We start from the raw sequence: 18,611 nt of genomic DNA, 5'->3' as shown, positions 1-18,611 counted from the left end.
GTGAACTAAATTCAAATAAAAGTTGAGTAAAATGTATTCTTATGTAGTACATTACACCACAAAAATTTGCTGTTTTATGCTAATAACTCATAGGTTGTAGCTGATTGCAAATAGAACATGGATTTTAATAACAGCTGATTTATTATGTTTTAAATAAGAAGATATTTAAAAGAAATTATCAGCTAAAAATTATTTTCAGAAATATTCTAGCTCACTGTTGAACAAAAAAAAAACAAACTGTAAGTTAGGCCTACTGTAACCGCGCTGTGTTTTTTGTTTAATCTATTAACCAGTTATTTGTAATCATTCCACTTTGCTTTTGTGTTAAGTGTTAACTTTTTAAAAAATGGCAGGTAATCTTAGACATTATTCATACTCCGAATTAGCTGACATGCATTTAATGTATGGAATGGGACACTACTGTAATAGTACTGAAGCAAGACGTTTGTATCAAGAGAACTTTCCTAACCTAGTATGTCTAAGTTCAAGGTTTTTTCCACTATTCATCAAAGTCTGTCTGAAACAGATTCTTTGATATCCAAAGAGCACATTTATGCAGGCAGACCCCGATCTACTATGACTGTTGAGTTAGAAAAACAAGTTCTTAATGAAATTTATGAACATCCAGAGAAGAGCACAAGAGAATTGTCAGTGCAGTTTAATGTCAATCAATCTATTATTTGGAGGATACTAAAATAGCAACAATTACATCCATACCACCTCCAGAAAGTTCATACTCTATTGCCACGAGACTGTATTCCCCGTGCTGGTATTTGCCGATGGTTTTTAGTAAAACTTGTTTACCCAAACTTTTTAACAACCGTTTTATTTACCGACGAGGCACACTTTACAAGAACAGCTATCGTAAACGTCCACAACCAATATATTTGGGCAGCTGAGAATCCTCATGCCATCAATCCTAATCTTCCACAACATCAGTTTTCAGTAAACATTTGGGCAGAAATCATAGGAGATCATCTACTTCTGTTCGAGCTTCCTCCCAGGCTTAATGGCATAATCTACTAGTCTTTTGATATAAGATTAATGTCATTTAGATATGCTACTTTCATATAAAAAAACTTTTTACAAAAAACCAAATTTTTTATTTGCAATCAGCTACAACTTATGAGTTATTAGTTCTCTCCTCATAAAACAGCAAATTTTTGTGGTGTAATGTACTACATAAGAATACATTTTATTCAACTTTTATTTGAATTAAGTTCACACAGCTTACATAATTCTTTTCAGAATTAAATTCTCTACAATTTTTATTGCGAAAAATTATTTGTTTACTGGTCATTAAAGATAGTTATTGGGCATCAAACGTAGAAGTCTGTGTTTTTCTACTTAGATTTTTTGCATATTTCAACTTTTTTCTCAAAAACTACTCACACTACAGCTTCCAGACTAGTTTTATTCAATTTTTCAGATGTTATTTCCAGCATAAGTTTTTCAAAAACTAGTCCCCAAACAATTCAGCATCGGTGTATTTCACAAGAGGAACTGAATTCCGGGCGAAATCTTTCACCCTGTATAGCTCGCTAATAGAGCGTTTATGGATACATGTTTATATGAACTTTTTTTCTTATTTCTACCTCTACTATCACGTATTAAAATATTTTACCATAATTATGAATCACCCTGTATGTATTCAAAGTTCTTTCCATGCTCTTTAGGCTAAGTGGCAATCGAGGTGCGGATGTTGCTTATAATACAAGAGGTAATACTAGAGGGTTAATAATTCCACCCAGATCATATTGCAGTCTCTTTCAAAAGAGTTTCATTTTCTTGGGTCCTAAATTTTTCAATAGTTTGCCCGTCGAGATTAGAAATTCAATAATCTTAAATCTTAAAGATCTAAATTACACCTATGGTTGATGAATCATTTACCGGTTGAGATTAATGAGCTTTTTATCATTCTTAGATGAATCACCTTGACAGTCACTTGTTTCAATTCTTTCAGTATGTGTGTTTGTGTGTGTGTGTGTTTGTTTTTATTTTCGTAGCGTCCATGTTGAAAGCAACACATCTTGAGTTGAGGCTGATGTTATCTGTGTACACGAAACTGCAGTTCTGTGTACAAATCCAATAAATGTAAAAGTGACAAAAATAAAATTGTGTTTTTTGAATTATTGAGAAATTCCACAATATCAATTCCCATTCAACAAATTTTATCAAGCATAAAATGTTTATTGCAGTAGTATTATTATTCCGATAAACTATATTATATACTATTTTAAACCTATATTATATATATATATATACTATTTTTGAATTTATATTGTTATTCATTTATTTCAATGTAGGATCTTGTCTATTAAATTAGCTACAATTTTTAATTCTACTTTACAATATAATTTTGCTTCAGTATAGAGTTGTATTTGTAATTTGTTCAATAAAATTAGAATAAGTGATCTATCAAGTTAATCGGTGCTTAGAGAGGGATGAACCAATTTTAGCTTTCTTAAAGCTTGATTCACTTTGATTTAACTGAATAACATACATTTGATTTTAATTTGAATAACTGACCACACTGATTGAAGGTTTAGTGAGAGGGCTGAGATTGACGCCTCCACTGAGCGAGTCCCTGATCTGGCCAGCGAGCCAGTCAGTGGGCTGAGGACCGAAGCTGCCGAGCGACGAGCACTGGGCGATGATTGGCCACTTGTGCGCGTCCGGCGCCGGCTTAATGGTCGCGTGCTTCTTCAGAATGGACGCCACTTTGCCTTGCGACCACCTATTGAAGTCTGGACCAGAATGCGTGCCCGGAACCGACGCCACAAAGAACACGCTGCAAATCAACATTTGAAACTGCAATCTTTGAATACAAACTTTCAAAATAGAGCTCTGTCCGACAGAAAAGCAAGTTCTGCAGCTGGATTCAGGGAGTGTGCACAAAGAGAGCGGACATGCTTTCCGAGTTCTGCGGTCCACGATCTTTCTATTGACAGAATGGCGGCGGTCAAATGCAAGCGTTCTTGTTGCATTTCTCAATTGAAGATAAACAAGATACTATCAAACAGAGCTAGTATCTGTAGTTTTACTATCAATCTAATAATCTGATAAGCATATCTCTCTTATACTATTCAATAATTTACTTCAATTTCCATGTATTCAGTTTCCAAGAATGCGAAACTCGGAAAGCCTGAATGCTCTCTGTGTGCACACACGCCAGGTCTAGAAAATCCTATTGCATTAAATCCTATTACAAACCTCTGCATTGCAAGTACAATGGGGAAAGGTAGAGTTACTGTGAGTTGTACTTGGAGATTGATATTTTTTTCGAGATCGATATTTTGAGTGGATGATAGAAGATATAATGTGAAGATTCAATAATGTAAAATATAATGATTATTGCCATACAATAATATGATAATACAAGTGAAAACAGTGTGAATACAGTTGAAATTTCTGTTTGAATACTTTATCAATAATTAACAAAATTGATATTATTATAAATTATTATTCTCATTGAGTTATTATTATTATCATAAAATCATTATTAGTACAGGCAATGAATGCTCAAAAAAGGGTATGGAGGAAAAATTTTGGAAGACAATTTTTGACCCCGCAGTTCTGTTAAGGCTAGTGAGAAGGTAAACATATCAAAAGTCCCCACTCCTACCCCCTGTGCTAAGGTGGTGGGGGTGGTTCAAAGGTACCATTTTTTGGTTTCTCGCATATAACTCGAAAATTATGCACTTTACAGACATGACTATTCTATAAGAAATTGAAGCTTACATAATTTTCTACAATATTGATCAAACAACTTTTTTCATATCTCTTTCACTTTTCGAGATATCCGCTCTAAAAGATGTGGCATTTTTGAAAAAAACACATTTTCCTTCAATTTTTCCTCTTATAACTTTTTAAATATCGATGGGGAAAATCCATGCTGATCATGAGGTTATAGAGCATCAAATTATCTTCAATTTGATGTATAATTTTACAAGTTTACGCACATCCCCACTACTGTTTCAGAAGCTTCAGTGTTGAGTGTGAGATTTTCAGTTATGCAAAAATAGACCAATTGATAGAGGAATTTGGAAAGAATGTTTTAAAAACAATTTTTTTGCCACATCTTTTAGAGCGGATATCTCGAAAAGTGAAAGAGATATGAAAAAAGTTGTTTGAAAATTATGTAAGCTTCAATTTCTTATAGAACAGTCATGTCTGTAAAGTGCATAATTTTCGAGTTATATGCGAGAAACAAAAAAATGGTACCTTTGAACCACCCCCACCACCTTAGCACAGGGGGAAGGGGTGGGGACTTTTGATATGTTTACCTTCTCACTAGCCTAATTGAAGAGAATTTGATGCTCTATAACTTCATGATCAGCATGGATTTTTCCCATCGATATTTAAAAAGTTATAAGAGGAAAAATAGCGAAAAATTGAAGGAAAATGTGGTTACCCTGTTGCGAGAATCAATAAGAGAATCCTTCTTTCATCTAAAATAAAATTCTTGGGTAACTAAGTATTATAGAAATGTATTTGAATGTAACTTGGAATAGGCCTACAGCTAGGTGTAGTTCGGCTCCTATAATGTCCCAATTTTCATGTAGGGAAAACGCCTTTCCGGATACAATGCTCTATGACAGTGACGAAACTGTATAATTGATTTATTAATCCAGTTCTATTCAGCAAGCAATTTTTGATTGCATGGTGAATCTGAGACACGATTGTAACGATTTGATTGAATTTGGATTATAAATATCTCTCAAATATAATCTACCTTTCAATTCCCGTAGCGAAGCACGGGTGCCCTGCCGGTTAATGATAAAAAATTAATGAAAAACGTGATAAATTGTAAAGGCATAGGCTAATATTGATTACTTCTATAACTTGTAGTGTAACAAGAAATCTGCTAACCTTATAGTGATTTAATGATTATTATATGCAATCGAAAAAATCCTCAATTTTGATTATTTTTGAGTACTTGCGAAGCATTTTATTAATTTGAGGGCGCTGAATCCGAATCTGAAATCACAATTTCTCTATTTTCATTTTTCCGCAATTTAAGTTTCCGATGAACTACTGGAGATCGTCTGCCGTCTGAAGACAGCGCTACACATGATTTGGGACCGATTAATGATTTTCAGACCGTCTGCCGGTCTGCTGACTTGAACCACAGACAACAGACTGTTTGTGCCTCCGGGAACACTATTTTGGTCTGGTCTTGAAGTGTGTAGCGCTGTCTTCAGACGGCAGACGTTCTCCAGTAGGTCATCGGAAACTTAAATTGCGGTAAAATGAAAATAGAGAAATTGTGATTTCAGATTCGGATACCCTCAAGAATGGCTCCCATTGAAGCAGCAGTGCATAATCAAGTTTTTGCTCAATAAATGTATTTTAAGCTCTTTAGTTTCTACCAAATGAAGTGACAACTCATATCTTGTTTAGAAACCATCCTCAACTCAGGCCAACCTGATAGAATTAGACTGTTAATCAATTAAGTTGCCAAATTCAACCGTAACAACTGTTACGAGAAGGTACTCTCTCTAGATTATAGTTCTACTAAGATATAGTATGGACATTTGAATTATTATATTTAAGAGATTGGAAGAATAAAAATATACATGCTAAAAGATGAACTTCAAACCCTTAAAAACCATCCTTAGAGTAGAAATATCGCCAAAAGATTTCTTAGTGGGCACCTAGGACCTATGAGAAAGCTATACTCCAAGCTTTCTTGCAATCTATCCAGTAGTTTTTCAGAAATCGTGATCAGTGAGTGAATGAGTAAGTCAGTGAGTCAGATAAGAATTTTATACGTTGAGCCACAAATGGCGACCACGTGCTCTCCTAAAGTTGAAGAATTGTAGATATCTGTTATTTGTTGTAACACATGCTCTGAACATATTGTATTGTAAGAATATGAACGCTCGAAGAGCTAGAATAATAAAAAGAACCGTTTCTCGAAACTATTGAGAATGCATTTGAATAGCCTACCTAGCCAGATGAAAGGGCTCATTATTCTTTTCAAAATAGTTTGAAACAAAATCATTCTTTCATAGAAACTTGCTAACAGCATTCCTAACGTCAGTCACAGACACGTTTCACGTTTACAATAGAAACCACATGGCCCACTGTATATATCTATAGCATAAGTTGATGGCAGGTAAATGAAGATTGTGAATAGCAATATAGATATATAGTTAGGAGAGAGGTAAATATAGATATGTAGTTTACAATGTAACCACGTGGTTAGCATATGCTACAATTTTACCACGTGGTCAGCATATGAATATTATTGAAGCAATTATTTGATGATCAATTATTTGAATGGTGATCACATAAAACCATAAACATGAACCGAGTACATTTTTATAAAAACTAGGGCGTGAAGTAGATTAGGCTATATGTATAAAGTATTCAACAAATATAATGTTATACAATAAATTATAATTTAATAATTATTATAAGCTAATTAAGTTAGTTGAATCCGAATTCATAGGCTAAGGGCAAATTTGTGAATAGAATAAATTAGGTATATTTGATTGAAACATGTTGACAATGAGTATAAGAAACCTGCTTAATTAAGTAGTAATTAATTGGTATCTCATTAATTTGATTTATTCAACTCAATTGTAATGATGTACTGTATGACATTGTATTTTGTTCATTTCATGTATTTATTATTGAAGTATTTGCCATATCAGATTTATAAGATTGATCACTGTATTAATCAAATTCGATGAGAATGTATTCAATTGTCAGTATCCAAACTTTAGAGTTTAAATATTGATAAAATATATGATATCATTTGTTTTAATAATGAAGGGGAGCCATAGTTAAAAATGATATAACATTATAACATTATAGTAAATTTAAATTGATATTTGAATTCAATTTGTAAGCAGAATATTAGCTGATGAGTTTGAGGGTAGGCGGAGCTAGAGGGCGAAGGGTGATGAGGGGTGGAAAATCGTGGTTCTAGTATATAAACAGGCAGACCCTGTCTTGCGAGTTAGTTGCTGTGAGTTGCTGTGAGTCTCTCTTAGTCTCTTGGATTTTGGACAGTGTAGGAGTGAGTTTTTGGTTTCAGACTTCAATTATCCTATAGGGAATTGACTGAGCCAGGTAAAGATTGTATTTAGAATTTTCAATTTTCCTCATTTCAAATCCACACCACCCCACCCTAAAAAGCCCAAATAAGTATATCAAATTTTATAGCATTATAGTAAAGAGCAAACTTAATTATTACTTATTTTTAAATTCATATCTAAAGACACAATCTTAATTAATTTCTTGAAGCTTACAGTTGAAATTCACTTCTAAGCACAAATAATAGTTTTTTAAAGCAAGGCTCCCCTAATCATATTCATTCTTTAAAATTTATCAATTCTCTTATTTTTGACTATAATCATATTTTAACTAGAGTTGTTCAATATTTTGATTTAATAACTTATTTTTCAAGTAACCTGATAAAAGTAATAAGAACTGTTTGTTAAATTTTGTTGTATAAGATTAAACTTGAACTGTAGCACTTTCAAAAACTCAATAATCTTGTATATTTTGAATCATTACTATACTTAAATCAATTTTTTAAATTCATATAAAATTAAAGTTCAATAATAAATTCATAATTAACCTTTGTTTTGCCTTTCACTTCGTACATTCCCTTACACACGACCCTGATCTATCTCTTTTTATCTTTTTCTTCTATACTATTATTAGTTCAGTGAGTGAAGTTACAGTAAAGTAATAATTATTTTATCAATTCATAGTAATTGATTGGCGCCGGGCAAAATACCGTATAGAGTGAGGGAGTTCGAAACCCACTCTAAACAAAGACCGACCGTGGAAAGAGTTCAACGTATAGATTTCATATAAATGTTCTAGCCATTTTGAATAGTGAACTCTAAGGAATATTGAACTCTAAGAAATAGTGAACTCTAAAGAATAGTGAACTCATAAGGTATTCTACTTTATGCTTGTCTGATCTGAGGTCTGGTCTTGGAGTGTGTAGAGCCGTCCCAAACGGATTGCTGTTTGTCAAACGGTGTTGGTCTGAGGTCTGGTCTGGAAGTGTGTAGGGGCATAAGCATTGTAGCCTATACTATGTTGATTATTCTTTAATAATACTTACTACTCATATCATTCAAACATCAGGCCTGGCGCTTGTATTTTTTATAAACTAATTTCCACTTTTGTCAAATTATGCATCACATTTAAATATCAAGTATGACTTTTATATTCTTTCTGATTTAGTTTTCTTTTAAATCAAGATACCATATTTTTTGAATTATTCAGCAAGCTTGTTACTCATAATTTTGGATTATTCCATTTTTTCCAATTAAATGTCAATTCATCAAACATTGTATTTTTTATTACTATCTAGTAGCTTACTGCTCAAATCGTATATTTTCAAAATTGTATTTGAATTATTATGCTTTCTAATTCTAATTGAATCTATAGAAATCTTTTTTCAGATATAGCCAAAGTCACTACAACCTTTTTGAGTAATTTTCAAATATTGTTACAACCTATTTTTATTATTAATTTATATCTGTTAACAATTCATGCCTTTTATTTTGATCGATCCAATTCCAAGTATTTTAGCTAAGCTTACTTTATACTATATTTCCCTTTGTCATAACAATTTTATTTCAGGGTCCCACAGCCCCCAATAGTGGGTGGTCCTCTTATTTTTTCTCGCTACTTCGAGGGAGATTTCTATGGTAGTGTTTCCCACCTTCAAATTTATTAATTTATAGTCCCGCTCTGAGATTTGCCTTGAAACATTACACCCACCATCAAATCACCTTTGTGTATGAGATATTAAGCCGTTCTCGGACTTTTCACCCACCCTGTAGAATATTATTCGATGAAATTGAAGTTCAAAAGTAACGAAAACAACTTCCTTCGAAAAATCATTTATAAAATTATTATACGCTTGGAGTGAAAAAATAAGAACAAAAAAAAATAGTGGAAGATTCGGGATTCGATCCGAGAATACTCGCGCCGAAGCCGAGTACTCTACCGCTAGACCACGGCTGCGTCCAAAATATCATGTCTTGTACTAACGTTATAACTTCCTCACTTATAAACAAACACTTTTTACAATATGTTAGCTATGCTGTATAAATTGTCATGTCCCATGAATGAAATTTGAACATTAATTCTTAAAAATCTAGAAGGAAAATTGAAATTTGGACTTCCAGGTGCACGTGATTGATATTTTTAGAATCTATGTGCAAAATTTGGAGATCTAAATCATTCTTGTTTTTACGGTATGCAATCCACAAGTTGACATGTATTGTCATGAATTGTTAAATTAATTGTGAATCAATTTAATGAATTGTTAAATGTTATTAGAGTTTTATTTTAAGATTGACATTTTATGTTATTCTGTTATTTATCTGTGACGTTTTTCAACTGTATTACATTGTCTTTGTTATACTTTTGTTGAAAATAAAATATTATTATTATTATTAATACGCCAAGAGGAGATGTCACCAGCTGTCCCCACCACAGCCTGAGATTGACCCACCAGGTAAGATTTGAGCCATACCAATATAGAGAGACAGAGTTCAACTTTTCCAACAGTATAAGATGATTTACATACTGTACCAAAAGAGCACTAGCAGTCAACTTCTTGTCCAGTACAGCCCAAATGTCATCAGTTATCTTAAGCAGTACTTGTACTATGATGTGGTCTGAATCCAGATTGAAACTTGGCGAAGAAATTGAAAGAGACAGATATTCAACCACCTGCCTATGAACTATCTCCTCATTTTCTTTGGATATTGAACAGAGAATATTGATTGGGCGGAAATCATTGAGAGCTGATGCGTTTTTCGTTTTAGGAATAGGTTTAATCAATGAAAACTTACATAAGTCAGGAAAAACACTCAATTGCAGAGAAAAGTTGAAGATGTGGGTGATTGTCGGAAGCAGAATGGGAAGTAGCTTTTTGTAGAAAAGAATCTGAATACCATCCACCCCTTTAGCGTTTTTATTTACATTGAGGATAATATGAGATACTACTACCGGATAAACATAGGAGAAAAAACATTGAGGGATAGATGAGAACCCTGTTTTTCAATCAACTGGTCCAGATCTATGTAATAAGAGAGAGTAGGGTTGTGTTTTTTCGCATCAAAACATGTCAACTGTTGTGAATACCGTTTTTGAGCTGCAACCGGTCTCCCGACAGGAGCTGACCAAGGTCATCATGAGCTTGAAAGGTCGATCGGCTCCTGGATGCGATGGTATTCCCACTAGAGTAATTCAACATAACATTGACTCACTTGTAATTCCTATTTGTCACATTGTAAACCTAAGCATTAGCGCAGGCCTCTTCCCTTGTGCTTTGAAAACGGCAAGGGTGATTCCCATTCACAAAACAGGTCCAAAAGGCACATTCTCTAATTACAGACCAATTTCGTTGTTAGCTACCCTGTCCAAAATAATTGAGAAATGTGTGAAATTACAGCTTTCAAAATATTTAAATGAAAATAATTTGATCTCTGCCAGCCAGTATGGGTTTCAAAAGTCTAAAAACACATCTGATACACTTTTCAATTTAACCAGGCTCATTTCAAATAGTATCAAGATCAAGAAAAAAGTACTGATAACGTTTCTAGACCTGGAAAAGCTTTTGATACCGTTCATAGGGCAATCCTGATAAATAAGCTTGAACTATTAGGAATAAAAAATAATACATTGAAATGGTTTAAAAGTTACCTCAATAATAGACTGCAGTATGTTTCTATAAATTATGTAGAAAGTGACAAAGAGTATGTTGATTATGGTGTAGTTCAGGGAAGTACTCTTGGTCCTTTGCTCTTCCTGATCTACATCAACAATCTATCAAAACTGGATGTGGGTGGCGAGTTGTTCCTATTTGCCGATGACACAGCGATAGTGCCTACCGGAAGCACTTGGGAGGAGGCCTATGAAACTGCTTCAATCGACTTGGCAAAAATTAAAAGATGGTTTGACCATAACTGCCTTACGGTTAATGTGACAAAAACCAAGTTTATGCCCATTGTTTTACGTAATCAAACAGACCCAGGCCATTTAGTTCTGAAAATGCATTCCTGTGATACTCCAATGTCTAGTGATGTGACTGTGGCAGGATTGAAAGAGTTGATCAGTATACTTACCTGGGAGTGGTTCTGGATGGCAAGATGAGTTGGGTGCAACATGTTCAGTGTGTTAAGAGAAGGCTCACAAAATTGCTTTATGCTTTCTCAGAGCTGAGCCATGTGTTGAGCATAGAGCAATGCAAAACAGTATACTTTGCCTACGTTCAATCCATCGTGCAATATGGAATTCTTGCTTGGGGAGGGGCTTCCTCCACTGTTATGGAACCTTTAGCAGTTACTCAAAGGTCAATAATTAAAACAATTTTGAAAAAAGACAATAGATACCCAACAATCCTTTTATTCATAGAGTTTCCAGTATTAAATATAAGACAGCTTTTCATTAAATCTTTATTAATTCATATAAAAAATACAAAACAGAAATCCTAGGAGAAATTATCAACTACAACTATCCCACGCGTTTCAGATCAAATTATAACTTTGAAATTCCACAGCTGGCACATGGCTCAGAACTAACAAATCCCTCATATCTGGCTCATGTCTTATATAGGAATATCCCAGAGGAGATTAAGGAGGCGGAGACACTCAGTTTGCTGGTGTACAGGAAGAGGGTGGATAGGTGGCTATACCGTATTGGCTGGGAGATGGCCGAACGATTGCTCCAATCCCGTTATGCACAGTGATCAACCATCCGTAACCTAAACATTAGTTTGAAACTTTCATTTCTTCTTCTTCTTCTTAAGGTGCCTGTCCGTTTCGAACGTTGGCGATCATATTGGCTATGATGACTTTGTTAGTTGCGCTCCGGAACAATTGAATGGAGGTTTTTCCAAACCAGGCTCTCAGGTTGGCCAGCCAGGATATTCTTCTTCGACCTGGGGCTCTCCTGCCTTCTATTTTGCCCTGCAGTATGGTCTGCAATAGCTCATATCTGCCCCTATTGCGCATTATGTGGCCCAAGTATTGCAACTTCCTGAATTTTATGATGTTAACCAGTTCTGGGGCCATATTCATCCTCCTCAACACCTCCTGATTGGTAATTCTATCAGTCCATGGTATCCTCAGGATTCTCCTATACAGCCATAACTCAAATGCTTGGAGCTTTGCTACTGTGCTTTGCTTTAGAGTCCATGATTCAACACCATACAACAGTACTGAATACACATAGCACTTCAGTAATCGAATCTTCATATGCAAGGTGAGGTCATGGCTCTTGAAAACAGACCCCATTGTTATGAAAGCACTTTGGCTTTTGCAATCCGACACCGGATCTCCTGAGAATTATCCCATGACTCATTAATCATAGTTCCAAGGTAGGTGTATTGTGTGACCCTATCAATTTTCGTCTGACCAATGTACAGCTCCGCTCCTTGGATGTCATCTTTGACTATTCATATATATATATATATATATATATATATATATTATATATATATATATATATATATATATACTATTTCATTTTTTTCCACCTTCCCTTTAAAAAAAATTCTCTTTCTCTTGTCTTTTCTCATGCATTTCTTGGATTTTCCTGGAATTTCAGACATGACCTAACGACTGCTTTTTAGGCAGCCGGGACCGACGGCTTAACGTGTCCATCCGAAACACGGGAGTGGCCCGAGATAAATATCTTGCCCGGGCCGGGATTTGAACCCGGGCCTCTGAATCATGAAGCCAGCATCTGATCCACTCGACTACGGCCACTCCTTGTACAGATTTTATTTATACTCAATAGTTTTTTTCATAAAAGTATTCAGTTTGGGATAGAACAATACTTTGAATTGAAAAAATATTGTTTCAATCTATAACAATTTAATAATTCCATTTAACTGGAATAAGTGAATATTTGAATTTACTTAAATTGAATAAGTAAGTTTGAGTTTCTTTTCAAGTTTTAAAATTTCCAATTATTAATACAGTATTTTTCAGTTATCAGTAATGATTTAGTGAAGTATTCTTATTTAATTTGGTTTTGAACTTTTCGAGATTGTAAATTCCTAGTTTATAAATATTTTGGACTCAAAATTGGACAACATAACATATTTTTGTACAATTTCTATCTAAATTTGGGAAAGGAATAGTTTTGGGCTTTAAGCCTGTTGTTCCTTTCCCAATCATTCATAGTTGAGAATGATATTGTAAGTATAAATGTATCAATAGATAAATAATTATTTACAAAATTACTTCAACGTTGAAGATTATTAGAGAATTATTGATAATGTCAACTCACTTGACACTGGAGAAATCAGTAGATCTGACTTGGTCGATCCAAACTTGTAGCTCGGGCTTCTGATACCTGCTGAGATAGTCGAGCAGATCCTTCTTGAATGCAGTGGGCGAATCACCTGCCCCGGTGTCAGCGTTCTCCGGCAACCGGGGACACCTCGGACTAATCCACATCCTGTTAACCCAAAATTGAATTGATTATTATTCAACAGATGGAAATATATTAGAAATTGCATTTGTTCAAATGCTAATTAATGAATAATTATTAAACGAAAATCTCAATCAAATTATGTAAGTCACCCCGAAACTTCTGCTACTACAAATATTGACAACAGGTTTAACAGCTAGATGGAAATTCGATGAGCGCTACTATACAAAAATTAATTTCCGGGCTGACAAATATTTTTTATTTGCGCTAATCGAATTTCCATCTAGCTGTTAACACTGTTGTCAATATTTGCAGTAGCAGAAGTCATCGGGGTGATTTGCAGCAATTGGGATTTTCTTTCAATAATAATTATTGACTATTTATTCTCTGTTTTGAAAAAATGCTCAGTAACATAAACAGTTCTAATGTTCTTATACAAAATTCAACTCCTAGTTCTAATAAATGAAAAATTAATGCCAAACACTTCTAATTACTGCCAGGATTTGAATTATTTCAAAAGTAGGCCTAATGGATATCTTTTTTGGACATACTGGTTCGTTTCTTGTATTTTTATGTGGCTGGTGATGCCAACTAGACTCTTGATAGGGCAATGAACTGGATAATGATTTCATTCATTTTTTCAAGTGCTGGGTCATACATTAATTTATAATAACTGACAATACTGCTGACTACTGAACGAATATTAAAAAAAATAGAACCGTATTGAACAATCTAGAGAATGAATTCAATTTGGCTTAAAATATAAAACTTTGTAACATCTAAATGATAAAATAGAGATGTTACTACATAATGAAATGAGTAAGATATCATGAGTTCAGAACTATAAGTGATTTAAAACCTATAACTAATTGTTAGTGGAGCTGACCTCAAGCGGTCTCCTGTCCAACGGGAGTAGCAAATTCTAGTAGACTAGAGGATTCTAGGAGAATCTCTAGGGGATTTTAAAGCAAATTCTAGGAGATTCTCTAGGGAGTAGAGATTCTAGTAATCCTCAATCAGATCTGAATGATTGAATATCACGCTAAAAGATGGGCCAAGTGATTGTAGATTTTAGATACGGTATGACGGGTGGTGGAAAACGTAATTGACTTGAGAACAGGTAGAAAATTAAAATTAATTGGTGTAGAAATAAAGTCAGAAACATAGGGTCTGTTTCATAGAGATTCTAGTTACCAACCAAGGCTACAAACGAATTCTAGTGATGACAAGTTATGAGTTACAGACGGCTCTCTTAAACATATGACTAACAAGTCCAGTTAACTACTTTACATGTATTTTTCCGTGGTTGCGGTGCCTTTTAGTAACATAATTAGTATCAATATTTGTCCAACATTTGGAAATAATTTTTAAAGCATAATTATTGTCAACAACAGAAAATTTAAAATGATGCTTTTTAAAATTATTATTTCTGCTTTAAGAATAGGATAATCTAATTGACCGAGCGAAGTGAGGTCTAAGATTCAAGTCGCCGGTTTGACATTTCTCTTAATGTTTAAATGTTTATATGTTTTATGTTGCGCATTTACGGCGAAACGCGGTAATAGATTTTCATGAAATTTGCCAGTTATGTTCCTTTTTAAATTGCGCGTCGACGTATATACAAGGTTTTTGGAAATTTTGCAATTCAAGGATAATATAAAAGGAAAAAAGAGCCTCCTTCATACGCCAATATTACCGTAAAAATCAGACTATAGAATTATTCATCATAAATCAGCTGTCTAGTGGACTATAATACTACCCGTTCAAAAACATCGAACATCTTGAGAATATATCTTTCCATTAACGTTAGTAGACAGTTGACTATAATACTACCCGTTCAAAAACATCGAACATCTTGAAAATTGTATCTTTCCATCAACGTTGTAAACAGTTGCAGCCAGACCTGATAACAGCTCTCACACTCACATTCCGGGACGACACGTCACGGTACGATATAGGACAGAAAGCTCTATGTTTATTTAGAATTTTTTCTAGACATTTTTAATTGATAAATTATTTATTAATTTTTGAGAAAACATAACAACAGGTCAATGTAACTCACTGAGCGCGAGGTCTCAGGTTCACAGAACTACTAGTAGGGTGCTACATTGACACATTATATTGGGGAATCCTGTTAGGCCTATTGGTTGAAAGCTAAGACAAAGTATAGAATATGTTTGGTTTGTTCAAGCTCGGTCAAGACATTTGACATGGCTAAATCAGGTACGATTTATAACGAGTACACTGAAACATATAATTTCTATTGGAATAGTTACAATATAATTCCAGGTCACATTTTTAAATGGTACCCAGCTTGACCTTGTTCAAATGTTTTGACTGTGCTCGGTGAAACCAGGCAATAGACTGACGAATTAACTGTCTAACACATGGAATAAAGAAGGATAATACACTATTTATGACATGAAGACAGATCGAGAACAGTTGAAATTGGATGTCAGTTACAAGGAAATCAAACAAATCAGTTTCACATCAGTAAAATACAATAGATGGAAAACGTAGTGATGGGTCAAAATACATGAGAATGACAAATGCGCCTAGAACAAACTATAATAAATAAAGTTAATAGTTGAGCACTAGGCCTATGTCACTTACCCTTGAACTCTATTATCCCAATCGGATTCCACCAAGTTTCCAGTACTGACTATAACACGAAGACTTTCATCACAGTAGCACATTATCATCATTTTCCTAAAAAAAATCGCAAGTTGGTGATGGTTGAAAAAAATTGAATTTAAAAAGGGTTTCTCAAAAATTCTGAGTACAATACATTATGGAGTCGTATATTGTAATAATATAAATTGATATTGTAATATCACAGAGTGATCTGTGCGTGGTCTAGTGGATATAGTGCTTGCTTAGCAGCCTAGAGGTCACGGGTTCAAACCAAAATATGAACAAAAGCTTTTTTTAGCCAGGTCATTCCCGTGTTATGTATCGAATAGGCATGTTAAACTGTCAGTCCCGGCTGAAGTATGACAGTCGTAAGGCCCATTGACGGTTTTAATGATATATTCAGGTGAGGTGAGACCTACCCGTGAGGGACTTCTGGCCAACAAAAAGATATACGAATTCAATTTATTTATCCTGTTATATTAAGCGAGCAATTTCTGTATATCTGTTTATATTTTTACATCTGGTTATTTATGTTCAACGGATCTCAAAACGGCTCTAACGATTTTCACGAAATTTGGAATATAGTAGGTTTATGATATAAAAATTCGATTGCACTAGGTCTCATCCGTGAGAAAACTTGCTGAAGGTCATGAAAAGGATAATTCATCCTTGGAAAAACAGATGATAATTTCGTCGTCTGTCGATAACAGAAGATGCTTGTGCCTGTGTGGGAGATCAGCTGTGTAATCAATTAGCTTACCGTATCTCGCGAGAAATTTAGAAATTTCAATTGACTCGATCAGAATAATCTGATTTGTTGACATGAGATAGTATATATCATAATATTCAAAGTTATTCATTATTTTACAGTTCTAAGTGATTAGTGAGTGTTATTCAATTTGGTATATAAAGGATCTAAATTAGAACTTTTATGTTTTCATATATTTGGACTGAAAATTTGACCTGAACTCAAATGTATAAAACACATAACCTACTTTTTGGAATATTTATAGTGTATTAATCAAAATTCGGGGAAGAAACAGTTTTGGGCTGTGCCTGTTAATCCTTCCCCAATCATTTTAAAGAATTTAGTTCTGTTTATCAATAAATAAATAACTAGCGAAGCTCGGGGCCCCGATATTTCATATTAAAAATACATAATCATACGATGATTGGGTATCGAGAAAGACAGGTTTAGCCATTACTATTTCATTCCAGAGTTCTGATTGAAACTGATGAATTGAGGATTGAAACAGTAAAGCACTCAATTTATTATAATTATTCATTTGCATCCTTGAAAGTATCTATAGATAAATCTATACTAAGAAGTAATTAGTAAACTCACGTGTGATGCTTCCCAAAAGGTGACGGACATGACACCTTGACGCAATTAACAAACGGTGGGCACATACCATTTTTTATATACTCATCTCCTTCTTCATACACCAATGTTAATGGTTTTCCTCTGTTGAAAGAAGAGAGATCAATTACCATAATAGTATTTACAAAACTCATTCAAAATTGAATACAATGATAAGGAAGCATTATTATATTGGAAAGACTGATTGATGCTTTATTACCAACATTACTTCACATTCTTATTAGAGATTTCAGATCTGACAAAATTATTCTGAAATTATTCTAAGTAGGTTACCTAATAGTCTTTGAGCAAAAAATTGTTGAATTTTCATCTACTATGGATTCAAGTGAAACTAAAAAAGGTAACCTACGAATACATGATTATTTGAACATATCGAGGAGGAGGTCCTATGCGCACTGTTATGTCACCACCACTTATGTTATCACCCAACCCTAACATATGTTTACCTATACAGTTCACATGCAGATGTCACCATTCTGCATATTCAAGAATCCTGAGAGTTTTTGAAATTATCTAACAGTTTCATGTTTGTTCCAAACAATAAATTTATTGTCAAACAAAGTATTTCAACTAACTAATCCACAGTGATTCTGAGACATTGCTTTTTCTACTGTGTTTTGCAGAAGAATAATTTACTGACCTATGACCCATGATACAGTATTGTGCCAGCAACCAACCCAGTTCGACCATAAAGTTGATTTGTAAAGAAGATTTCAAATCACCTAGTCTGGGATCCAGCAACTCTGTAAGAAACAATTGAAATATATATTGAAATTAACTAGACAAAGACAAGCATTGTAGACATAAAAAATTCATAGAATAATTAATAGAAAAGATGTTGAGAAGAAGAATCAGGAAGGTGTTATCAATTTTATGTTGTGCATGAAATATTTTTAGAATATTGAATAAAACAAGAAGGAGGAAAAATGTTTCGTGAAAGGTGCTGCAAATTTAGACTCTTCATTCAAATTTAGATTCATAGGAATTACAGTATAACATTTCTAATCGTACACAAAAAATTGAGTTCAAGAGCAGATGAGGAAAGTTCTTCAGAAACGGGTTTTATTCGTGTAAGCTACAAACTCAATATACTTGACATGGCTAAATCAGGTACGATTTATAACGAGTACACTGAAACATATAATTTCTATTGGAATAGTTACAATAT

The 18,611-nt window shown here is 33.9% G+C and overlaps 1 protein-coding gene across 2 annotated transcripts in view; it reads right to left on the bottom strand.

Annotated features, from left to right (window-relative positions):
• The window catches only part of LOC111049516 (probable tyrosyl-DNA phosphodiesterase), a 53,720-nt gene that overhangs the window by 15,990 nt on the left and 19,119 nt on the right, over positions 1-18,611 (bottom strand). For both annotated transcript variants that reach the window (XM_022335603.2, XM_022335604.2), the window contains exons 8-9: positions 13,285-13,455; positions 2,530-2,791 (exon numbers count right to left, since the gene is read on the bottom strand). In XM_022335603.2, the coding sequence (XP_022191295.2) occupies positions 2,530-2,791; positions 13,285-13,455 (433 nt within the window). The remainder of the gene's footprint in view (positions 1-2,529; positions 2,792-13,284; positions 13,456-18,611) is intronic.

Source organism: Nilaparvata lugens, chromosome 2 (genome assembly GCF_014356525.2).
Source record: "Nilaparvata lugens isolate BPH chromosome 2, ASM1435652v1, whole genome shotgun sequence".
In the NCBI taxonomy this organism is placed as follows: Eukaryota; Metazoa; Arthropoda; class Insecta; order Hemiptera; family Delphacidae; genus Nilaparvata; species Nilaparvata lugens.
Note: the sequence above shows the minus strand (reverse complement) of the source record. Positions and strands in the feature narration are given on the sequence as shown.